The following is a 25,539-nucleotide window of genomic DNA, read 5'->3' on the forward strand; positions in this document are numbered from 1 at the left end:
ACCCACAGAAGATAAAACGGAATCAAAGATATCACTACAAAAAAAAAAACTCACTAAGACAGTGAGAGAGGAAGAAAGGAATGAGACTACAAAACAATCAGAAAACAATTAACAAAATGGCAGTAGTAAGTCCCTACCTATTAATAATTACTTTAAATGGATTAAATTATCTACTCAGAAGCCACTAAGCAGCTGAATGGATTAAAAAAACAAAACAAAATCCGACTATATGCTGCTTACAAGATACTCGGTTTAGCTTTAAGGACATAGATAAACTGAAAAGTATCATTCTATCCAAATGGGAAGCAAAAGAGAACATAAGTGGCTACACTTATATCAGACAAAATAGATTTTAAATCAAAACTGTCCCAAGAGACAAAGACAGTTGTCATATAATGATAAATGGATCAATTCATCAAGAGGATATAACAATTCAAAAAATATACATACTAGGCCAGGCGTGGTGGCTCACGCCTATAATCCCAGCACTTTGGTAGGTCGAGGCAGATGGATCATGAGGTCAGGAGCTTGAGACCAGACTGGCCAATGTGGTGAAACTCTGTCTCTACTAAAAAAATACAAAAATTAGCTGGGTGTGGTGTCATGCACCTGTAGTCCCCGCTACTCAGGAGGCTGAGACAGAAGAATCACTTGAACCAGAGAAGCAGAGGTGGCAGTGAGCCGAGATCGTGCCACGACACTCCAGCTTGGGTGACAGAGCAAGACTCTGTCTCAAAAAAAAAAAAAAAATATATATATATATATACACACACACACACACATATAAACATATATACATATATATACACACGCATATATACATATATATATATACCCAACATGGGAGCACCTAACTATGTAAAGCAAATATTAACATAACTGAAGGGAAAATAGATTACGATAATCGTAGAGGACTTCAACACTTTAAACAGTAGACAGATTATCCAGCTGGAAAATCAATAAGAAAACAGGAGACTTGAGCAACATTACAGACCAAATGGCCCTAACAGATAGATTCAGAACATTCCATCCAATGGCAGCAGGACACACATTCTTATAAAGTGCACATGGAACATTCTCCAGGAAAGATCCTATGTTAGTTCACAAAATAAGTCTTTTTTTTTTTTTTTTTTTTTGAGATGGAGTCTCGCTCTGCCGCCCAGGCTGGAGTGCAGTGGCCGGATCTCAGCTCACTGTGCTCTGCCTCCCGGGTTTATGCCATTCTCCTGCCTCAGCCTCCCGAGTAGCCGGGACTACAGGTGCCCGCCACCTCGCCCGGCTAGTTGTTTTTGTATTTTTCAGTAGAGACTGGGTTTCACCGTGTTAGCCAGGATGGGCTCGATCTTCTGACCTCGTGATCCACCTGTCTCAGCCTCCCAAAGTGCTGGGATTACAGGCTTTAGCCACCGCGCCCGGCCCAAAACAAGTCTTAACACATTTAAGAAGACTGAAATCATATCAAGTATCGTTTCCAACCACAATGGTATAAAACTAGAAATCAATAACAGGAGGAAAAGTGGAAATTTTACACATATGTAGAAATTTAACAACACACTCCTGAACAACTAATGAGTGGAATATGAAATCAAAAGGGAAATAAAATAATACCTTGAGGCAAATGGAAACACAACAACCAAACCTCATAGCATGCAGCAAAAGTGATTCTAGATGGGAAGTTTAGAGGAATAAATGCCTACATTAAGAATGATCTGAAATAAAAAACCTAACTTCACACCTCAAGGAACTATAAAATGAGGAACAAATGAAGCCCAAAGTTAGCAGAAGGAAAGAAAGAAAGATCAGAGCAGAAATAAATGAAATACAGACTTAAGAAACAAGAGACAGGATCAACAAAGCTAAGAGTTGAGTTTTTTTTGAAAAGGTTAACAAGGCTGGGCGCGGTGGCTCAAGCCTGTAATCCCAGCACTTTGGGAGGCCGAGGCGGGCGGATCACGAGGTCAGGAGATCGAGACCATCCTGGCTAACACAGTGAAACCCCGTCTCTACTAAAAATACAAAAAACTAGCCAGGCGCGGTGGCGGGCGCCTGTAGTCCCAGCTACTCGGGAGGCTGAGGCAGGAGAATGGCGTAAACCCGGGAGGCGGAGCTTGCAGTGAGCTGAGATCCGGCCACTGCACTCCAGCCTGGGTGACAGAGCAAGACTCCGTCTCAAAAAAAAAAAAAAAAAAAAAAAGTTAACAAAACCCACAAACCTTAGGCTAGACTAAAAAAAAAAAAAAAGACTCAGATAAATAATAAAATTATAAGTGAAAGAGGAAAGATTACAACTGATACCAAAGAAATATACGAGATTATAATAGACAACTATGCCAACAAATTGGATAACCTAGAAATGAATAAATTGCTGGAAGCAGACAGCCAACCAAGACTGATTCACAAAAAAACTAGAAAATTGGACAGGGCACGGTGACTCACGCCTGTAATCCTAGCACTTTGGGAGGCCGAGGCGGGTGGATCACCAGAAGTCAGGAGACCAGCCTGGCCAACATGGCAAAACCCCGTCTCTACTAAAAATACAAAAATTGGCCAGGCGTGGTGGTGCAACCTGTAATCCCAGCTACTCAGGAGGCTGAGGAAGGAGAATCACTTGAACTTGGGAGGTGGAGATTACAGTGAGCTGAGATCCAGCCTGCATGATGGGAGCAAGACTCCACCTCAAAAACAAAACAAAACAAAACAAAAAAACCACACACAAAAAACAAAACAAACAAACAAAAACTAGAAAATCTGAACAGACCAATAATGAGTAAGGAGATTGAATCGGTAATCAAACGCCTCCCAAAAAATAATAGCCCAAGATATCTGATTTCTTTGCTGGTGAATTCCGCCAAGCATTTAAGAAAGAATTAATGCTGATTCTTCTCAAACTCTTCCAAAAAATTCAAGAGGAAGGAACACTTCCAATTTCATTTCATGAAGTCAGAATTACCCTGATACCAAAGCCAGACAAGGACGTTACAAGAAAAGAAAATTATGGGCCAATATCCTTGATGAACAGAGATGCAAAAATCCCCACCAAAATATTAGCAAACCAAATTCAACAGCACATTAAAAAGATCATGCACCATGATCAAGTGGATTTTATCCCTGGTGGAGGTGACTTCTTTGAGGTGGTAGCCCCTCTGTTGGTGTGGTCTAGAGCCAGACTGGGGGAAATTTACTCAGGGAAATTTACAAGGCTTCTGTGAAACTGACATGGCAGGGCTTCTAACCTCTGGTTCCAAGATGGGAAAACTAAGTCTCAGCAAAGTGAGAGGTGATGAGACCAGCCCGAGATCATACAGGACCTTGTCTTGGCCTCCTTGTCCCAACTCTGGCCCCTCCAGAGCTGTGACTACTAGTCCCCCAGAGGGGGAGACAGCTTTTCCACCTCTCCCAGACCTGAGCTGGGTGCTAACAGGCCCTGCTGGATGAAAATCCTATGATGCTAACAGACAGCTAACAGGTCAGGGCCGGCCCCCTGCCACCACCCCTTGTCCAAAGTGCAGGGTCACTGTGCTGCCCTCTTGGCTTGTAAGAGTTTTGCAACAGCTGCCGCTTGTCTTTGAGTGCAGGGACAGGAGAGGTGTGGGGTACCTGGCCACTGCCCTGGGGCTGTGGTGTTTGCTGTGTCTCTCTCCCATGCACCTGCACCTCCAGGGCTCCTGGGAGAACTTGGGCCATGCTCCTTCCTTGCCCTCTTGAGCTCGTTTGTCACCCTGTTGGGTGAGCACAGCCCTAGCTCAGGCCGCTGGGCAAGCCACACCATCTGAAGAGGAGGTCCTCTGCCCCAGGACCCCCACACCACCCCAGGCAAGCCTCAAACTGGTGGGGCCGGCTTTCCACTAGGCAGCCAGGGGCCTAAGCCAGTGGGCCCTTTGCCTTTGAGGCATGGACTGAGAATGGTGTCAGCACGTGGTCAGGCCCAGAGCCCAGGCCCCCTCCTCTAAGAGGTCCTCCTGGGATTCCCCTGCTGGAAGGAAGCCAGCCTCGTGGTGTCGTGCCTCTCCCTGGATCTGTCTGCTTCATGGACCCTGAGCCCCTCGAGGGCAGGGGCTGGATCTATCGGTTAGATGTCACTATCGGTTTCCCAGCAGTGCTTTGCATACATTAGGCATTCAGTAAATGTAGAGGATAGACAAGCTGGCAGCAAGACAGTCGGGCATCCTCGGTGCGAATAAGAACACAACGATTTGATTGGTATTAATTACAGCGGTTTAGTATATGATCACTTCCGGTATTGGCAGCTGGCATCACTACAGTGTTAACAGACTGCCATTGAAATACCCATCTTTGATCCAGTGCGAAGAGGAGATCTTACTTTACATCAGCACCTGTTCTGATTCTTTGGGCATCCAGAGGTGTATTCTTTTTTTTTTGAGACAGAGTCTCGCTCTGCCGCCCAGGCTGCAGTGCAGTGGCCGGATCTCAGCTCACTGCAAGCTCCGCCTCCTGGGTTCTCGCCATTCTCCTGCCTCAGCCTCCCGAGTAGCTGGGACTACAGGCACCCGCCAACTCGCCCGGCTAGTTTTTTGTATTTTTTAGTAGAGACGGGGTTTCACCCTGTTAACCAGAATGGTCTCGATCTCCTGACCTCGTGATCCGCCCGTCTCGGCCTCCCAAAGTGCTGGGATTACAGGCTTGAGCCACCGTGCCTGACCCAAAGGTGTATTCCTTCTGGATTTCTTTCTGGATTTCCTCCGCACCCCTCTTCTGGGTGTCCACTTCTGCCTGGGAATGGGTGACTTGCCCCAGCCCAGAGTCAGGCTGCAGCATCCAGTCTGCCTCCCCCACCAGCTTGCTGTGTGGCCCCCTCCCTGAGCACTGCTGTCCCCAACAGTCACTGGAGGCTGGAATCCCTGCCCTGGGGCCTACGTACTGTGCAGTAAAAGAGCCAGTGGCTCCTGGGCCTCTCCCCAAACACGGGAGGGATCTGGGAGCTCAGGAGAGCACGACACAGACAGAACCGGAGCCCCTGTCCCTGGGAAGCTGACCCAGGCCTTCTCACCCGCCTCTGAAGGCAGCGAGTGCCCTGTCCCTGGGGGTGAGCAAACTGGGACATGTGCTGAGATGACCTCACCAAAGGAGCCTCCCTGCAATGGACAGGCCCCTGGCCCAAGCTGCTGCCGACCCCGCTTTTCCTGCCCACCCTGCCTGTGCATAGCTCCTTTTGGGCGTGGGGAGCTCAGGCAGGCTCCAGCAGGCAGGGGTGCCTGGGTTCACTGCAGCAACCCTGAGGCCTCTGTTTCAGAGATGAGGAAATGAGGGTTGGAGCGGGAGGTTGACTGCCAGGTCGCCTACGGGTAATGGGGCATGGGGTTTACAGCCCTGCTCTGCCACCCTCAGAGGGAGCTGCCCACTGGGCTGGCCTCGAAGCCCCCACTGAGCTGGCCAAGAAGCCGCGGCGGTGGGCGGTACGCTCCGCCCAGATCCTGGGCGGCGACACGGGGCTGGCAGCGAGGCCAGGGGGCGGGGAAGGCCTGGGGTTCCGGCCAGGCCACTGCTTGGGAAGCAAGAAGGTGAAGGCACCTCCGCTGGGCCAAGCACTCTTAGGGCCGAGGGGCGCTGCAGCTGACGAGAGGTACTTGGAGGTACACCCCCAGGGAGGGACAAGGCTGGGGCCTCCCCTATGTGGGCGGGGCTGGGCCTGGCCGGAGCTGGCTGCGATCTCCCTCTGCCTGTGGCTGCAGGGACCATCCAGTTGGGTGAGCAGGACCAGGATTCACCATATGGGCAGCTGCCTCCCCGCCCCCCACCGCTCCACCCCACAACAATCTGCCTTCCCGCCCCAGGCGAAGGTGCCAGGCGCTCTCCTCGCTTGACCCCCGCCACCCCCTGAGCCTGGGAGGAGGAGGGCGTTCCTGGGTCCCCTGCTTTGCAGTGAGGTTAAGTTGTTGCTCAAGGCCCCGGTCCTGTGACAAAACCTCCACCGTCTGTCTGATCCCAAGCCCAGGGCTGTCCTCAGCCCTCACTCCTGGGAAGCTGACTCAGGGGCGGGAGAGAGTTGGAGGGGGCAGGAGAGCGGGTTAATATGGAGGCAGCTATTTCTAGGGAGGTGGCAGGCAGGAGGGGCTCCGGGCTGTCTCCACTGGGGCCGCTGCCAGCCCCCAGCCCCCAGTCTGGCAGTCCCGAGAGCCCTGACTGTCCAGACAGGTGGTGAAGGGGCACGTGGCGGCCTCTGGCGCCAGCAGCCGTTGTGTTGGGCACAGTTGGAAGGAGGAGAGAGACTTTTGCCCAGAGCTGACCAGGTGTGCTGTGCGTGCAGCACCGTGGTGGGGGGTGGGGCAGGGGTGTTCAGCCTTGGAGAACCTTCCTCGGTGCCACTCAAGCTGGCTTTCCCCTCGTAGGGCACCACTTCTGGGGGCTCCTGGAAGACTGTGGACCTTCAAGCACTGAAGGTACGTACAGACACGTGCAGGGGGCATGCCTCCTTGTCTGGGGCCACCTCTGCAGGCAGGAGGCAGACAGGCTGACACACTGAGGGCTGAGAGGCTGAGGACAAGCTCCAACCCCTCCACACTCCCCTCGCCACTCCGAGCAGACTCCCTGCTCCCTCCCTGGGGACAGGGCGCTGGGGCAGGGGATGGGAGGGCCGCCCTGACCTGCCTGAGAGCTGGGATCCCCCTCACATCCCCCACTGTACCTAGGACAGGGTTCTGCACCTCGTCAGGCTTGGGCAGTGCCCAGAGTTCAGGTGGGACAGGGTGTGGCAGTGGGTCCTGAGTCCCCCTGGGATGGTCAGAAGAGGGGGCAGGAGAGAGTCCCTGGCACGGCCACATGGAGGCCCTGTGACCCTGGTCACCTCAGGGAGCCTCTCCATGTGTCAGACTCCCCCGCTGTGAAGTATGTGTCTATAGGTGTTCAACGAGAGTGAACGAACGTGCATAGCATATGGTCCACTCTTGAAAAACGAGGCTGACTTTCTCAGCTAATTACATCAATCGTTCATACTGATGTAGGTGGCACAGCACTCCACACCTCGGATCACAGCCACATCCCTTTCACTTTTCCTGTAGATCCCAGAAAAGGGCAGTGGAGGTCCACGTTGCGCAGGACACCACCCCACCCCTCCATTGATGGCTGTTGTGAGACCTCGGTTCTTAACTTCTTAGTTTAAAGAATTTAGGCCGGGCACAGTGGCTCATGCCTGGAATCCCAGCACTTTGGCAGGCCGAGGCACGCGGATCACCTGAGGTCAGGAGTTTGAGACCAGCCTAGCCAACATGGTGAAACCCTGTCTCTACTAAAGATACAAAAATTAGCCAGGCCTGGTGGCATGCACCTGTAATCCCAGCTACTCAGGAGGCTGAGACGAGAGAATCGCTTGAACCCAGGAGGCAGAGGTTGTGGTGAGCCGAGATCGTGCCACTGCACTCCAGCCTGGATGACAGAGTGAGACCCTTTCTCAAAAAAACAAACAAACAAACAAACAAAAAGAATTTAAACATGAGACACACAGCAAAAGAGCTGCAGCATAGAGCGATTTATTGCAAAGGAAAAAGAACATTTTGAAAGTTAGGTGCGGAAAAGACAGTGCAGCACCCTGGGAGAGAGAGGATTTGGGGGGACTGCTCCTAAGGGTGAGGCAGCGTTGACCATTGCTGGAGAAACCCCCTTTCAGGGAGTCTTCCACAATTATTCATAAGCGGGCGGAAAGAGAGGTTACTAGGAAACATGTGATGGCGGGTCCTCTGGGTGCACATGAGGTAGCTGTACATGCTTGTTCAAACGTCACATGTCTCATTAGCATCTTTTTTTTTTTTTTGAGACGGAGTTTCACTGTTGTTGCCCAGGCTGGAGTGCAATGGCGCAGTCTTGGCTCACTGCAGCCTCCACCTCCCAGGTTTAAGCAATTCTCCTATCTCAGCCTCCTGAGTAGCTGGGATTACAGGCATGCACCACCACACCTGGCTAATGTATTTTTAGTAGAGACGGGGGTTTCTCCATGTTGGTCAGGCTGGTCTGGAACTCCTGACCTCAGGTGATCCGCCTGCCTTGGCCTCTCAAAGTGCTGGGATTACAGGCATGAGCCCCCCAGCCCGGCCTCATTAGCATCTTAAAATCTCCACCCAGGGGTGTGTTTTTTACTATTAGAATGAGCAAAGGGGTCAGTTTGAGGACAGGTGAAATCAATGTGGGCATGCCCTCTCCAAGGGAAAAGCCCTACTGCAGACAGCTTTGCTTGAACGAGCTCAGTTGCAACGCAAACGTGGAGGCTGATTGTATTGATTGCACAGTCACCACGGTTGCTGCGTCCCCCGGACATGACGACTCCTTTGACTGCCTGTCCTGCGTCACCCGCACCCAAGGAGACATCCGTTTTCATCAGCGCCTTCTCTCCTGAGAAGGAGGGCTCCCTCTTGCATTCTCATTGTTACTGGATTTTTCTGGCTGGGGAGATCTGGGAGGGCTTCCTGAAGGAGGAGGAGGGATTTGGGGTAGGTCAGCTGGGATGGAGCAGAGGGGAGGAAGGCCTGTTAACCTAGCTTCTGAGCCCCTACTCTGCAATCCCAGTGGCCCCAAGGGAGCAGAGCCCAGACACCACATCCTTCATCAGCTTCTGCCTTAGGTCCCACCGAGCTTTGGGGCTGAAGAGGGGGCAACACCTCTTGTCTGGGTTTGGGAGGGGCCTGCCCAGGAGGAGGCACTGGCTTCAGGCTTGGGGGTTGGGTGCCCCATCTCAAGGCTGTCTGCTGATACCCTGTGGCCACTGCTGTAGCGTCCACAGTGACTCTGCCTCCTGGCTCTCTGTCTGGGAGTGCAATTGACTCCATCCCTCAACACAGCCCCTGCCTTGCCTTGCTGTGCCACCACCACCGCCTTCTCTGGGCACTCCCCCAGGTCCCATCCCCACACCACAGGACCTGGGGTCTGCCTCAGCACAGACCTGTGGGCTCCCAGGGCTGCATGGTCCCTCAGAAGCATCTTGAGCTCTGAAAGGGCTCTCGAGGCTGGCGGGATGGCCCCCTCCCAGCCCTGGCCTCTCACTGTCTGCGACCTGGGGGTGAGCGTGCCTGAGACCAGAGCTCCTCCTTTCCAGCTATCGGTCCTCTGTCCTCAGTCCCCTCTCCGTCCTCCCTGCCTGGCCTCACGGGGCAGCCCGCTTTCTTCAGATCTCACTTTGGACCTCTGCCAGCCACATCAACCACTCTTCTCTGCCTCCCCTTATGGCCCCGACCCCCACTCCTACCCAGAGCTTGGCGCTCCCTGTCTTTTCTGTGGGCTGGCAGAGACCTATCCTCACCATGGTTGCCCCGGGCACTGACAGAGCCTGCTGCATACCAGGTCCTTAAAAATACACACAGAATGAATGAATGAATAAATGAATGAATGCATGCATGACACGGGGAAGCGGCAGGAGGAAAGTCCTGGGAGGTAATACCGTAGGGCCCTTATTCCCCTGGGTACTCAGCACAGCCCCCACCATGTCCCCTCTGCACCCCACCCAGCTCTGATTCTCTCCCCAGCTCCCTGCTGTGCTGAGGCCCGGAGCCCCCATGGCCTCACTGAGCCGAGCCCTACGTGTGGCTGCTGCCTGCCCTCGCCAGAGCCCTACCCGGGGCCTGGGGCCATGCAACCTGTCCAGCGCATCTGGCCCCACAGCCGAGAAGAGTGTGCCGTATCAGCGGACCCTGAAGGAGGGACAAGGCACCTCGGTGGTGGCCCAAGGCCCGAGCCGACCCCTGCCCAGCACAGCCAACGTGGTGGTCATTGGTGGAGGCAGCTTGGGCTGCCAGACTCTGTACCACCTGGCCAAGCTGGGCATGAGTGGGGCGGTGCTGCTGGAGCGGGAGCGGCTGACCTCCGGGACCACCTGGCACACGGCAGGTAGGGACCAGGGGCCAGGTAGGGCCAGGGAGGGATAGGACATAGCGAGGGGCCACAGTCCCTTGCTAGCTGAGACAGTTCAGGGTTCACAACCACCAGCCTAGGGAAGAGACCCTGGCGAAGGGTGCTTGGCCAATTTGCAGATGGGTGGAGCTGGGGGTACTGCTTGCCCTCCAAGTCTCTCAAGAGCTGTGGTGGGAGGAGGAAGTAGATGCTGCTTGTGTGGCCTGGAGAGTGAAGCTGGGACCAAGGCCGGAAACTCCAGGCAGCTGGTCCAGAGAGCAGAAGCCCCTTTCCCGGACAGAGCCACCAGGATTGAGGGCATCCCAGGGAGTGGAGGAGGACAGACGGAGACCTTTAGGGGTGAAGCAGACCTGTGTCCTCCATGAGCACCAGAGGCTTCTACAGTTCTCATTCTCCTAACTAACCAGTGGGCATGTATTAAGCACCTATGGTGTGCATGTCCCAGGACAGCCAACCTTCTGCCTTCACCCTTTCAACCATGGGTGTCCTGGTAAACAGGATCTCCTGACTTGCAGTGTTGGCCAATTTCTGTGGTATAAACACTCCCTTGGCCAATAGCAAACCACCAGTATGAGGTCACTGACTGTGGAGTTGGGAAGAGGTTTATCCCCGGGCTCCTGAGAGCTGATGCGAGCCGGCTCCCACATGCCACGACTCCAACCCTTGCTCTTGCCTTCTCACCGGCCCCTAGCTGGGCTGTCATAGCCCTTCCCTGACACTTCATCAGTCACACCCCTGGCCTGCCACCTCTCAGACTCTGCTGCTGGAGGGCAGCCTTTGTTGGGAAGAGTGCAGATTTAGGCTTCATTCAGTAGTGGGTTGGTGTCCTGGTGCCCCCACTCACCTGCTCTGTGACCTTGGCCACAGAACTGTTGGTGCCACTTGAACTTGATCGATAAGAGAATCATGCCCTCCTCATAGGACGACAGGCTTAGCACGGGGCTTGGCACACAGTAGGTGCTCCAAAAATGGGGGCCTTTGCTATGTCACTCTCTGAGCTGCCCAAGGGCGAGACCTCCCTCACATTCATCTTGGTCCCGTTATTTCCTGCTCAACAACCTCTCCAGGCCCCCCAGGGCCTGCAGAGAAAGACCCTGCAGAGAAAGACACCCATGGTTGAATATCAGGGTATCTCCAGATATTCGTAGGGGGGAAGGAGGTGCAGTCCCCTCCCTGGGGAGTAATGGCACCCACCCTCCTGGGCAGGCTTGCTGTGGCAGCTGCGGCCCAGTGACGTGGAGGTGGAGCTTCTGGCCCACACTCGGCGTGTGGTGAGCCGGGAGCTGGAGGAGGAGACGGGACTACACACGGGCTGGATCCAGAACGGGGGCCTCTTCATCGCGTCCAACCGGCAGCGCCTGGACGAGTACAAGAGGCTCATGTCGGTGTGTGCTCCCCTGCGGGGGGCAAAGAGGGGGACTTGGGTGGGGCGGTGCACTCCCTGGGGGGTCATATTGGTGAGTGCACGCCCTGTTGGGGGTAGGGTGGGCTCCCTGTGAGGATGGAGGTACGGGGGGCTCATGTCCGTGTGCGCATCCCGTGAGGGGCTGGGGGTGGGGGGCTTGTGTGGATGAGTCTGCCTCCTGCGGGGTCGGGGGTGGGGCTTATGTCGGTGGGCACCGTTCTGCCACGAGAGAGAGGACATGCCACAGGGAAGGAGCCCCGGCAGATGACAGATCTGGGTTCCAGCCCTAGCGCTGCCCCTTGCTGGCTGTGCCACCTGGAGAAAGTGACTTTGCCAGGCTTCATTCAGAATTCCCAGACAGGGAATCTGATTGGCTCAGCTCTTCCCTCCCAGTGGTCCACGCCTGAGGACACTGATTGGCTGTTCTTGGGGCAATCAATGTGGGGGCGTGGTCTATCTGACACTCTGAAACTGAGGACCTTCGTCTTTCTTGGCAGCTGGTCTGACTGGGAAACTTCTCAGGCCTAAAGTATTAGACTTGTGGGGTTATTTATTTTATATAATAGACACTTTGTGCCGGGCACTGGTCTAAGTTCTTGGTCAGTGACATACACTATTCTCACCCCCACTTCACTTGGGTGAGCCTGAAGCGACTTTGCCCCAGGTTGGTCACACAGCTGGTGAGGGTCGGGTTGGCACAGGGGGCCTGGCCCTGGAGCCTGCTTCAATGGAGTATCCCCTGCTCCTTAACTCTTATGCTGAAGCAGATTCAAGGGACAGGCTCCGAAGCCGTGGGGACCGGCTAAGGCTTCTGGGAGAAAGTGAGGCTGGGGTTTGCGGTGGATGCCCAGCTGGGGAGGGAGTGGCCCAGCGGTCTGCTTCCCACAGACTCAGTTAATCTCCCTGGGTCCTCCCAGCTGGGCAAGGCGTATGGTGTGGAATCCCATGTGCTGAGCCCGGCAGAGACCAAGACTCTGTACCCGCTGATGAACGTGGACGACCTCTACGGAACCCTGTATGTGCCCCACGACGGTACTATGGACCCAGCTGGCACCTGTAGCACCCTCGCCAGGGCAGCCTCTGCCCGAGGAGCACAGGTACTGACGGCCCCCCGGCTCTGGGTCCCCTGCTCCCAGCCCACTCCTCCTGCCTTAGAACCCTGAGAGCAGAAGGCAAGAGAACAGCAGCCATTCTCTGACTGCTGTGTGACTTGGGGCCAGTGAGGACCTCTCTGAGCCTTCTGGTCCACCCCTGCTAAGGGGAGGCTATGCCTTCGGTCTGTTCACAGACATCAGGTCATGCCGTGGGTGCACCCATTCCTCTGCTGCACAAGCAAATTGTCTCAAAAGCCCTTCTTGTAATTTGTATCTACATTTATCTCAACTCTGCACATCTTTGTAGAACAATTTTAAGAAGACACATAAGCAAAAAAGAAGTCAAAATCACCCAGCAGTAACTAGTATTGACATTTTAGTATGTTTTACTCCAAATATTTTTCTATGAAAATATATATGTATGCAAAATAGAACCAAACTGCTGTTGTTTTATGACTTTTTTTTTAACCAAACAGTAGACTGCAAACATCCTTCCATTAATCAAATATCTTGCTTTAAAAAAAAAAAGTCAGTTACTTTTTCACATTATGAAAAGAGGGTTCCCCCAAACAAGTCAAGTGAAAGAACTTGATCAACTTTCAAGTTCTCCAAGTCGAGGCATGGGTGGGTCTAGTTTTCTGGTGCTGTGGTCATCCCGTTTCCCTGATAGTATCACAGGGGACCTGCTGCTAGCAGAAACAGTGTCCCCAGCTCCCCTCTGGGAGGAGAGGTTGGTTGAAGGGGGGTTGGTAAACTCCCCCAGGGAGTCCCATGGAGTTTTAGAAGCAGTTCCTCTCAATCCCAGGTCATTGAGAACTGCCCAGTGACCGGCATTCGTGTGTGGACAGATGATTTTGGGGTGCGGCGGGTTGCAGGTGTGGAGACTCCACACGGTTCCATCCAGACGCCCTGCGTGGTCAACTGTGCAGGTGGGAATAGCATTTCTCCTGACTCCTGTGTGGCCATGCTGGCTGCTCCCTAAACCTGCTCCCACCTCTGTAGGGCTTCTTTCTGGGGTGGGGAGCCCCTGCTAGGGCAGACAGGTCTGCAGAGGCAGCCTGTGCACACCTGAGAGGCAGCTCCCACCAGGTGTCAGCAGAGCTGAGCTGTCTGTGCTCTGCCCGCAGGAGTGTGGGCAAGTGCTGTGGGCCGGATGGCTGGAGTCAAGGTCCCGCTGGTGGCCATGCACCATGCCTATGTCGTCACCAAGCGCATCGAGGGGATTCAGGTAGGTGGACAGCCCCGGGTTCTGTGTCAGTCTGTGGGGGGCACAGCGACCTGGCTCTGAATCCCAGCTTGAACCCAGGTGGTGCGACCCTAGTGGGTTCCCTCACTGCCCCAAGCCTCAGTCACCTCATTTGTGAAATGGGGATTGTAACACGGAGTGTTTCCAGGTGGTGTGAAGATTAAACTAGGGAGCACAGGGGTATCCCTGATGGGGCTGACCCCCTTGTTCCTCAGGGCCTGGCCTCTCCTTGATGCCCAGAACGCAGCCCAGCCTGTCCTGCATGGTGGAGGAGGCCTAGCTTTTTGTCATGTTCTGTGCCCAGGAGTTTCAGGGAAGCCCCAAATGTTTGCACGCTCCCAGTGTGCCTGGGGTGCCTGTCTCAGAGGGTGCTGGTTCCTGGCATGAAGAACCTCTCTGAGAGCCTTCTGCTAAGGGAGGTTGGGGGCCTGGGTGCACCTGCTGGCACCTGGGTGCCTCCTGCCCTCTCTTCTCTCTTCTCTCCTGTCCTCAACCCCTCCCTCCCATGGTGGTGGCTGGGAGCTTCCTGCCACTTTGTTACTGACTGCCCTCTTTCCATCCATTCATCATGTGACCCTCCCTTACTCATTCCTCTCTCTGTCCAGCCCTCCGTCTCTCCATCTGTCTCTCCATCCATCTACTCCTGTATCTATCCACGCCTTCTCCTATTTATTCCCTCATCCCTCTACCCATCTCCCTTCCCTTCGTCCATTCCTCCCTCCACCCATTCCCTCCCTCTATTCATCTTGCCATCTCTCCATCCATTCTTCCCTCCTCCATCTCTCCATCCATCTATTCATCTATTTATCCACATGTTCACCTGTCCATCCCTTCTTTCATATATCCTTCCATCCACCCACCCACTCAACCTTCTACACATCAATCCCTCCCTCCCTCCCTCCCTCTAGCCACACATCTCTCCCTCTGCCCTTCCTCCAGCATCTACCTACATATTAATCCAACCGTTCACATTCCATCAAACCCTCCCTGCATCAGACATTGATGGGGTGAGCTCGGTGTTTCAGACCCGATTTTAGAAGCTGTGGCCATAACACAGACAGAGATCTAATTCTTGCTGGGTAGAGTTGGGAGGTACAGACAAGTATACGTGCAATTCCAGAACATGCTGATAAGGGTTCTGATGGGGACGCAGGGGCTATAGGAATTCCCAGCCCTAGTGGACGAGGGGAGGCTCCCTGGAGGAGGCGGCTGCATCTAGGTGAGGCTCTTGAGGGTGGCGTGGTGGACAAGAAGCGTGCACAGAGCATGCATGGCAGTCGGGACCTGCAGGCTGTTCAGATAGCCAGGGCCAGAGGCTGTGGGGCAGAGTCAATGTGAGAACAGACTGCCCTTGTTTAGGGTCAGGGCCAGTGAGAGGGAAGCCTGGGCCCCTGAGCTGGGAGCTTCGTCCCTAGGGGCTACCCATCACCACCCTTTGCCAGCCTGGTTTCCCTGTGGTCACCGGGGAGGTGCCAGGCTTGGTTGCTTCGTAGACCAGGGCGATGAAGAGGGTGGGGAAATGGAGCCGGTCCCAGTGGGCTCCTGCCTCTGACTGCAGTGCACTGGCAAGCCACGCCCCACTGGACTCAGGACCCCTTATTCATAGAATGAGTCTAACTCCAGCAAACGCTCACTGCGGGTGGCTGGTGCCACGTGCCGGGTTAGGGACTAAGAGTAGTCACACGGTGGGTGTCAGAGCTGAGTGCTGAGACCTCTTCCCCGGCTCCGGGTCCCTGGGGAGAGCCTCTTCCCCTAGGTGGCCACCAGGGGTCGTGCTCAGGCTGCAGTGGGCTCCTGGAGGGCGTGCAGAGCTGTGTCCTGGGACTTCAGGGAGGGTGGCCACAGAGTGTCCACCAAGCCCAGGACTGTGGCTCCATCCTCCATCCCTAATTCCTCCCAAGGCCTGCCTTTGAGATGCCTTTCCAGGGAAGAAGCAAGGCAGAGTTGGCCTAGGTCCCTGCAGCTGCCTCCTCTTGTCTATGTCAAGATTCAAGCAAAGCTAGGGGGTGTTACTTACAAAGCCAGTCCAGATCCCAGCATGCCTCTGGTACAAGAGCACAGGAAAAGGGCCACCAGCCCCGGCAGCTCCGAGACCTGGTAGGAGAAAAATGGAGATATGGGGCTTCGCACAGAGCCCCTCATGTTCCTCTGACACCTGGCCATGTGCAGGTGCCCAGAAGTTGGCCCTTCCAGAGGCTGCCGCTGGGCAGTTGGTGTGAATCTGAAGAAGGAGCCAGGCCGCCGGCCCTGACCTGCCCACCTGCTGTGGCCTGACCCACCTGCAGGGGGCCTTGTCTTGGGTGCATGCCACCTGTGCAGCCCATTTCCATCTGCTCAGGAAGCTCCCTAGGTGTGGCAGCCTTGTGCAGCCGGACACTGTCCACCCTGATCAGACACAGCCACACACATTGGGGCCTGGGGGCTCCGGCTGGCAGGTGAGGGCTCAGGTCTCACGGGTGGTTCATCTTTCTTCTTGGGTGGCCAGAGGGTTGTGTGGCCCCAAGGATCTCCCTTTTCTGAGGATCTGTCCCAGGCCTGGGTCCTAGAGAGCTCTGCCCACAGCTTCCTTTGTGGCCAGGGCTCATCTCTTCCCTCTCTGAGCTGTCGCTGAAGCAGGTGGCCCGGGTGCTCTTAGGTGGTCTCACATTTGCGCTCCGGCATCCTTTTGCAGCAGCAAGGAGTGGCTTCTCCATCGGGGGCAGAGTCGTGGGTAAGAGCCCGGGTGCTGGGTTTAAACGCTGACTCCTCCATCACCCAGGCTGGGAAAGTCTGTCACCACTCTGAACCTTGGTTCCCTTTTCCGCAAAATGGGTAATAACCATCCCTACTGCCTCAGGCTCTGTTGCGGGAAGGACAGAGTGATGCAGCTGGGCATGGTGCCTGGCATACAGCAGGTGCTGGTGAGGACGTAGCTGTATGATGACAAGGACAAGGACAGAGGGGTGTGGAGTTGTTGCCAGCTGGAGCTTCGGAGAAAGATCTCAGAGGGCAGGAGCAATAAGGCAGGGCTCGGATGGAAGAAAGAGGTGGATGGAAGGCATGGGCTGAGGTCAGGAGGCAGGGAGTCAGTGGCACCAGGGCCAGACTGGAGACAGTCAGAGCAGGAGGCTGCTGTCTGGAGAGAAAGGCCAGGGCTCCACTGGACGCTGGTGCTGAACTGGGAACTCCGCTGGGTGCTCAGAGGTAGCAGGGTCTGTGCAAGGGGCAGGAAAGTCCAGACACGGATCCTGCTGGGACAAGCGTCAGGGGCTTCCCCGGCCACCAGGTGTCCCCACTGTCCTGCTCTATGGAGCTCTGGGGCCGGCTTTGTTTTCAAAGTAGTAGTGCTGGTAGAGGTTAGGATATGATTATTATTATTATCATTGGTTGAGACAGGATCTCACTCTGTTTCCCAGGCTGGAGTACAGTGGCACGAGCATAGCTCACTGCAGCCTCAACCTCCTGGGCTCAAGCGATCCTCCCACCTCCGCCTCCCGAGTAGCTGGGACTACAGGCACGTGCCACCACTCCTGGCTACTTTTTGTATTTTTTATAGAGATGAGATTTTGCTATGTTGCCCAGGCTGGTCTCAAACTGCTCAAGTGGTCCTCCTGCCTCAGCCTCCTAAAGTCCTGGGATTACAGGTGTGAGCCACTTCGCCTGGCTATTATTATTTTTAAACAGTGCTCAGTTACTGGGAACTTCTATGTGCTGCCTGACAACGATCCCTTGATGCAGATACTTTCATTCCAATGAACAGGACTCCTGGGATCCCGGCGGAGAGGGAGGGAGCATCTGCCAGGATGTCCCTTCTGGTCTCTGCACATCCCCTTTTCTGCTCTCAGAGGCGGGTCAGGGGTCACGTGTCCTGTGCTCATCTCCAGTTCAGGGGCAGGTGACAGAGGCATTGAGAGAAGGCTGTTCCTTGCGTGCAGAGGAGCCGCAGTGGAGGTGGACGTTATGCCTGCTTGCTTTCTAAATCGTCTTGTTTTGTTTGGTTTGTTTATTGGTTAAATCAGCAGTTCCTGTCTGCCATATTATGATTTTGTAAACATTGGTTTTCTGTTTGTTTGTTTTGTTTTGTTTTGAGACAAAGTTTCACTTTGTTGCCCAGGCTGGAGTACAGTGGCACAGTCTCAGCTCACTGCAACCTCTGCCTCCTGGGTTCAAGCAATTCTCGTGCCTCAGCCTCCCATGTAGCTGAGATTGCAGGCGTCCATCACCACACCCAGCGGAATTTTTTTTTTTTTTTTTTTTTGTATTTTAGTAGAGACGGGGTTTCACCATGTTGCCAAGGCTGGTCTCGAACTCTTGAGCTCAGGCAATCCGCCCATCTTGGCCTTCCAAAGTGCTAGGATTACAGGCGTGGGCCACCGTGCCTAGCTGATTACGTAAACATTGTTAATGCCTGATCAAGTAGTGTCCAACTTTTTGTGTTTCTTGGAGTCATTAATAGTTTTTGTCCCAGCTGCTTTGTCCCAGTTTCCTCTGTAACTGTTGTGTATGTGTGTGTGTGTGTGTATGTAAAACATTATCCTCATGCCCCAAAACCTATACCTGTTATCAGTCACTCCCCATTTCCCACACTATCCCCAGGCTTAGGCAATCCCAAATCTGATTTCTGCCTCGATGGAGTTTCCTATTCTGGACATTTAGTAGAAATGGAATCACACAATGTCTGGTTTCTTTTGCGTCATATGTTTTCATGGTTTGTCCATGTAGTACATGTATCAGTATTTCATACTTTTTTGCAGCTGAATAATACTCCATTGTATGGATAGAATGTACTTTATTTATTCATTCACCCACTGGTGGACATTTGGTGTTTCTCATTTCTGGTTATTTTGAATAGTGCTGCTGTGAACATCCATATGCATGTTTTTGTGGGGACCTATGTTGTTATTTCTCTTGAGTTTATACAAGTTGAGCACCCCAAATCTGAAACTCCAAAATGCTCCAAAATCCAACACTTTTTGAACTCTTAACATGATGCTCAAAGGAAATGCTCACTGGAGTATTTTGGATTTTGATTTTTGGTTTGGGGATGCTCAACAGGTAATGCAAATATCCAATAATGCAAACATCCAAAATCCCCAAAAATAAAAAATGTGGAATACTGCTGTTCCCAAGCATTTCAGATAAGGAACACCCAATATATACATTGGAGTGGAATTACTGAATCATATGGTAACTCTATTTCACATTTCAATGAACTATCAGACTACTTTCCAAAGAAGCTGCACCATTTTACATTCCCACCAGTGAGGTATATGGAGGGGTTCCAGTTCCCCTTCATCCTCACCAACTGTTGTTATTTTTTGTCTTTTTTAATGCCGGCTATCCTAGAAGGTGTGAGGTGGTGTCTCACTGTGGGTTTGATTTGCATTTCCCTAATGACTAATGATGTGCAGCCTCTTTTCGTGTACTTATTGATTTATTTGTATATCTTCTTTGGAGAAAGATTTACTCAGACACTACGCCCATTTAAGAATAGGTTTGCTTGGCTGGGTGCAGTGGCTCACGCTTGTAATCCCAGCACTTTGGGAGGCTGAGGTAGGAGGATCATGAGGTCAGGAGATCAAGACCATCCTGGCTAACACAGTGAAACCCCATCTCTATGAAAAATACAAAAAATTAGCCAGGCGTGGTGGCAGCACCTGTAGTCCCAGATTCTCGGGAGGCTGAGGCAGGAGAATGGTGTGAATCCGGGAGGCGGAGCTTGCAGTTAGCCAAGGTAGCGCCACTGCACTCCAGCCTGGGCGACAGAGTGAGACTCTGACTCAAAAAAAATCTTTTTATTGAGTTGTAGGATTTCCTTAAATATTCTAGATACAGGTCCTTTATTATGTATGTGATTTATGAACATTTTCTTCTATTCAGTGGTTGAAACTTCTATTCAGTGGTTGTCTTTTCACTTTCTTTTTTTCTCTCAGAATCCAGAAGTCATACATAACCTTTTCACTTTTATTTATGGTATGGTTTGTAGCACAAGTTTTAAATTTTAATAATGTCCAATTCATCTCTTTTTTTTCCCCTTTTGTCATTTGTGCTCTTGGTGTCATATTTAAGAAGACATTTCCCAACCCAAGACTATAAAGATTTACTTCTAATATTTTCTTCTAAGGCTTTTATAGTTTTAGCTTTTATACTTATGTCTGTAATCCATCTTGAGTTAAATTTTGTGCATGGTGTGAGGTAGGGGTCCAACTGCATTCTTTTGCATGTGGCTATCCAGTTGGCCCAGCACCATTTTTTGAGAAGTCTGCTTTCCCCCAAGGAATTGTCTTAGCACCCTTATTGAAAATCATTAACTCTGAAGAAGAAGGTTTATTTCTTGACTCTCAATTCTAATTCATTGATCTGTAGGTCTATCCTTATTTAGTACCTCACTGTCTTGATTACGTAACTTTGCAGTAAGTTTGGAATCAAGAAGTGTGAATCCTCCAACTTTGTTTTTCCTTTCCAAAATTGTTTTGAGCATTCTTGGTCCTTTGCATCTCTGTATGAACTTTAGGGTCAGCTATTTAATTTCTTCAAAGAAACTAGCTGAGATTCTGACAGGCATTGTGTTGGAGCCATAGATCAATTTGGGGTGTGTTGTCACCTTAACAAAAATAAGTCTTTCATTTCATGAACATGAAATGTCTTTCTATTTATTTAGATCTTCTTTAATTTCTTTTGAAAGTATTTTCTAGTTTTTAGAAAGACTTTTGTCAAATTTGTTCCTAAGCGTATTTATTATTTTTGATGATATTGTAAGTGAAATTATTTCTTATATTCCTTTTCAGATTATTCAATGCTAGTGTATAGAAATACATTAGTTTTTTGACTGAGCCCAGTGGCTCACACCTATAATCCCAGCACTTTGGGAAGCTGAGGTGGGCAGATGCTTGAGGTCAGGGTTCGAGACCAGCCTGGCCAACATGGTGAAACCCTGTCTCTATTAAAAATACTAAAATTAGTCAGGCGTGGTGGCACGTGCCTGTAATCCCAGCTACTCGGTAGGCTGAGGTGGGAGAATCACCTGAACCCAGGAGGTGGAGGTTGCAGTGAGTTGAGATGGCACCACTGCACTCCAGCTCAGGTGATAGAGTGAGACTCTGTCAGAAAGAAAGAGAGAAAGAGAGAGAGAGAGAGAGAGAGAGAGAGAGAGAGAGAGAGAGAGAGGAGAGCTAGTAGTTTTTTAGTGGGTTCCTTAGGATTTTATATATACAAGACCTTGTTATCTGCAAATAGGAATATTTTTACTTCTTCTTTTTCAATCTGGGTGCCTTTTATTACTTTTGCTGCCTAATTGCTGCCCTGGCTAAAACCTCCAATGTAATGTTGGGTAGAAGGAGTAAGAATGGATATCCTTCTCTTATTCCTGATCTTGGGGGGAAATCAGTCATTCTTTTTCCTTCAAGTATGACATTCGCTGTGGGTTTTTGTGGATACTCTTCAGCACTTTGAGGAAGTTCCCTTCTTCCAAGTTTGTTAAGTGTTTGTTGAGGTTTTTTTTTTTTTTTTTTTTTTTTTAAATCATTAAAGATGTTGGATTCTGCCAAATGCTTCTTATGCATCTACTGGAATGATTATGTGGTTTTTGTCCTGTACTCTGTTGATATAGTGTATTTTATTGTTTGGTTTTCATACATTAAACCAACCTTGCATTCCTAGGATAAATTCCAGTTGGCCATGGTGTTTTGTTTTGTTTTGTCGTGTGTCTTTGAGACAGAGTGAGACTCTATTGCCCAGGCTGGAGTGCAGTGGTATGATATTGGCTTACTGCAACCTTTGCTTCCTGGATTCAAGCAAATTCTCCTGCCTCACCCTCCTGTGTAGCTGGGATTACAGGCATGTGCCACTACACCCAGCTGGTTGTTGTAGTTTTAGTAGAGATGGGGTTTCACCATGTTGCCAAGGCTGGTCTTGAACTCCTGACCTCAAGTGACCCTCCCGCCTCAGCCTCCCAAAGTGCTGGAATTACAGGCATGAGCCACCATGTTCAGTCTGGCCATGGTGTATCATCCCTTTTGTATGTTGCTGGATTCAGTTTGCTATTGTTTTGTTGAGGGTATTTGCATGTGTGTCCATAACTGTCACTATTTTTCCCCAATTGTGTCAAGGGATCTGTCAAACACCTATTGATATTATTTTCTGACTATGCATACACATCAGATAAACCACCTAATGCCTCTAAGTCCCATTTCCCTCCCCTGGAGGACTTCCTGCTGCCTTCAGATCTTCCGCTCCCTTTCAGACTGGCCACTGTGTGGTCTATGCTGTCACTCCAGGGCCTTCTTTACTTCTCCCTGCCTGGAGCCATAGCTTTTATTCTTTCTGGGTTTATTTTCCTCCTTTTGTCACAGTGTGTTCTCTAGCCATTTACTGCAAAGGAGTATGTGAGAAGTACATGTTTTGTGTTCATAAATGTCTGAAAAAGCCTTTATTCTTTTCTTACACTTGATTGATGGCTTGACAGGATCTAGAATTCTGTGTTGAAAAACATCCATCAGACGTTTGAAGAATCTGCTCCATGTCTTCCAGCCTCCAGCAATGCGGTCCCCTGTTGATGGCCCTCTTGGCCACCCAGTGTTGTGTCCTGGCCACCCAGTTTCCCATGGCGTGGCCTTGATGCAGGCCTCTGTCCAGACCCAGGGCTTGGTGGGCACTCTTGGGCCCTTCCATATGAATGCGTGATTTTCAATCTGAGGACTCTTCTTGGATTGTTGCTTTGACATTTTCCTCGACTGCATTTTTCTCTGTCTTTTCTTTCTGGAACCCCTGTAAAATGGAGATTGGACTTTCAAGATGGACCTTCTGATTTTCTTATTTTTTTCCACTCCTGATTTCTGTTTTGTAGTCTTTTTCTTTTTTCTTTTTTTTTTTTTTTTTTTGAGACGGAGTCTCGCTCTGTCGCCCGGGCTGGAGTGCAGTGGCCGGATCTCAGCTCACTGCAAGCTCCGCCTCCCGGGTTCACGCCATTCTCCTGCCTCAGCCTCCAGAGTAGCTGGGACTACAGGCGCCCGCCACCTCGCCCGGCTAGTTTTTGTATTTTTTAGTAGAGACGGGGTTTCACCGTGTTAGCCAGGATGGTCTCGATCTCCTGACCTCGTGATCCGCCCATCTTGGCCTCCCAAAGTGCTGGGATTACAGGCTTGAGCCACCGCGCCCGGCCTGTTTTGTAGTCTTTTTCTTTTAGCCTAATCGCTGGATGATGGTCCCAGCCATATCTGGCTCTTCTGTTGAATTGTAAATTTTGACTATCATATCTCATTTAAAGACCTCTTTCTTCATCTTAGATTCCTTTTTCATAGCACTGTCTTTCACTCTGATATGGTTTGGCTGTCTCCCTACCCAAATCTCACCTTGAATCATAATAATCCCCATGTGTCAAGGGTGGGTCCAGGTGGAGAAAATTGAATCATATGGTGGTTTCCCCCATACTGTTCTCGTGGTAGTGAGTAAGTCTCAGGAGATCTGATGGTTTCATAAAGAGAGTTCCCCTGCACATGCTGTCTCTCTTTCCTGCTGCCATGTAAGACGTGACTTTGCTCCTCATTTGCCTTCCACCGTGATTGTGAGGCCTCCCCAGTCATGTGGAACTGTGAGTCCATTAAACCTCTTTCCTGTATAAATTACCCAGTCTTGGGTATGTCTTTATTAGCAGTGTGAGAACACACTAATACACCATCTTCTTGTATTCCTGATGTTCTTGTTGTGGTTTATGGTTATTTATTTATTTATGAGACAGAGTTTCACTCTCGTTGCCCAGGCTGGAGTGCAATGGCGCAATCTTGGCTCACTGCAACCCTTGCCTCCCAGGTTCAAGAGATTCTTATGTCTTAGCTTCCTGAGTAGGTGGGATTACAGCCATGTGCCACCAAACCTGGCTAATTTTTTGTATTTTTAGTAGAGACGGGGTTTCACCATGTTGGCCAGCCTGGTTTTGAACTCCTGACCTCAGGTGATCCGCCTGTCTTGGCCTCCCAAAGTGCTGGGATTACAGGCGTGAGCCACTGCACCCGGCCTGTGGTTTTATTTAATTTAATGTAATTTAATTAATTAATTTATTTATTTATTTTGAGATAGAGTCTCGCTCTGTCTCCCAGACTAGAGTGCAGTGGCGTGATCTCAGCTCACTGCAAGCTCCACCTCCCGGGTTCACATCATTCTCCTGCCTCAGCTTCCCGAATAGCTGGGGCTACAGGTGCCCGCCACCTCGCCCGGCTAATTTTTTGTACTTTTCATAGAGACGAGGTTTCACCGTGTTAGCCAGGATGGTCTCGATCTCCTGACCTCGTGATCTGCCTGCCTCAGTCTCCCAAAGTGCTGGGATTACAAGTGTGAACCACCGTGTCTGACCCTGTGGTTTTATTTTTATGAGAGAGTGAGCAGCAGTCTGATTGGAGGCTTGGAGGGGAGGACTGGAGAGCCTCTCAGGAAGGTTGGGCGGCAAGCCCTTCTCTTTTAGGGGGACCCTGGTGTCAGCATCTCAAGTCTTCACTGGGCCTCTCAGTGTCTCACAGAAGAGTCTCTAATCTGCTATGGGGGGTGGGGGGATGGCAGTCCACTCTCCCCACGTCTGGAGCCTCTCAGGACCCACATCTCCAGGGGAAGATCCTTCCGTACATGAGCAAGCACATTACCCCCTGCAGAAGAACCTGGGGTAGCTCTGAAGATTCAAGAGGAGGCAGGAGGGGCACACTGGCTTGTCTTGCTCAGTCTCCCTCTCCTCCAGCCCCAGCTAAGGCTCACCACTCCTCCATCTACTCTGCATCCTCCAGGGTTGGTTGCAATCTCCCATCCATCCTCTGCTGTTGCCTCTGCCTATTCTCTCATCTTTGTGGGTTATACGTTTTGCTTCCCTCCCTCCCTCTCTCTCTTCCTCCATCCATTCCTCCTTCCTTCTTCCCCTTTTGCTGTTATTTTGTGGGATTTGGAGAAGGACAGGCTTGAATGGCAGTGACCCGTTCACTGTGTGTAACTCAAGACCCCGTGTCCACCCTGTCCTCAGGGTCCTACAACGAGGAGGACTATCTTGGGCTGGTGACCCTGGGTGGAGGTGCCGGCCCACCATGGGGCATGGGAACCAAGTCCCCACCCAGTTCTGGCTGATGCCAAAGCCTCTCTCTCTGCCTTCCAGAACATGCCCAACGTCCGTGATCACGATGCCTCCGTCTACCTCCGCCTCCAAGGGGATGCCTTGTCTGTGGGTGGCTATGAGGCCAACCCCATCTTTTGGGAGGAGGTAAGATGCCAGGGCCCTGGGTTAATGGGAGGGAGTCAGGGCTGCATCTCCGCATTGAGAGGGCTTCTTTCAGGAAGACCAGCCTCCTGAAGCTCCTCAGAGGAACACCCGAGAAGTGGCAGGTCCCCGGCCCCACCAAGCTCAAAGCCATCTTGCTCTTACCCTGAGGGTCCTGGCAGGCAGTCAAATCCAGAACTGGGGCAGCTGGAGGGCTTTGCCTCAAAACACCAACAGTGAAGGGCTGCACAGTGTGCAGTGATGACCTCAGAAGGGCATGAGAGCACACAAGTCCCATGTCCTTCAGCAAATGACACTGCCCTCCCAGCCAGCTGCTGCAACAACATCTCCCCTGGCCTGGGCTGTTCCCTGGGCAGCTTCTGGGGTTAGGGCAGCCCTGCAGCCCCGTTCTATGTGTGTATGCATTTAGTCCACACATGGAATTACTGAGTGGCTACTTTGGGCTAAAATCTGCTTTAATTTCTGGAGAAAGAGGGAAACGAAGATGGAAGTCCCTGACTTTGGATGCCTGTATTTTGGTGGGGAGACATACAATAAACAAACAAACGGCTGGGCAAGATGACTCACACCTGTAATCCCAGCACTACGGGAGGCTGAGGCAGGTGGATCACCTGAGGTCAGGAGTCTGAGGCCAGCCTGGCCAATATGGTGGAATCCCGTCTCTACTAAAAATACAAAAATTAGCCAGGAGTAGTGGCGGGCACCTGTAATC

General features: G+C 51.6%; 1 protein-coding gene across 17 annotated transcripts in view; it reads left to right on the top strand.

Moving 5' to 3' along the window:
- The first annotated feature begins 3,550 nt into the window (after positions 1-3,550).
- Positions 3,551-25,539, top strand: part of SARDH (sarcosine dehydrogenase) — a 77,292-nt gene continuing 55,303 nt past the window's right edge. For 8 of the 17 annotated variants that reach the window (XR_013405323.1, XR_013405321.1, XR_013405322.1 and 5 more), the window contains exons 1-8: positions 5,250-5,581; positions 6,348-6,398; positions 9,468-9,828; positions 11,059-11,237; positions 12,175-12,354; positions 13,157-13,280; positions 13,479-13,579; positions 24,705-24,809. Coding sequence is in view for 14 of the 17 variants with exons in the window: in XM_077967229.1 (XP_077823355.1) it covers positions 9,498-9,828; positions 11,059-11,237; positions 12,175-12,354; positions 13,157-13,280; positions 13,479-13,579; positions 24,705-24,809 (1,020 nt within the window). In the remaining 3 variants the exon portion in view is untranslated. Of the gene's footprint in view, positions 3,814-5,249; positions 5,582-5,633; positions 5,706-6,126; positions 6,399-9,467; positions 9,880-11,000; positions 11,238-12,174; positions 12,355-13,156; positions 13,281-13,478; positions 13,580-24,704; positions 24,810-25,539 lie in introns of those variants that run through there. The other 9 variants (XM_077967230.1, XM_077967223.1, XM_077967234.1 and 6 more) reach the window with 8 other exon arrangements.

The sequence above is a fragment of the Macaca mulatta genome, chromosome 15 (genome assembly GCF_049350105.2).
Source record: "Macaca mulatta isolate MMU2019108-1 chromosome 15, T2T-MMU8v2.0, whole genome shotgun sequence".
NCBI classification, from domain to species: Eukaryota; Metazoa; Chordata; class Mammalia; order Primates; family Cercopithecidae; genus Macaca; species Macaca mulatta.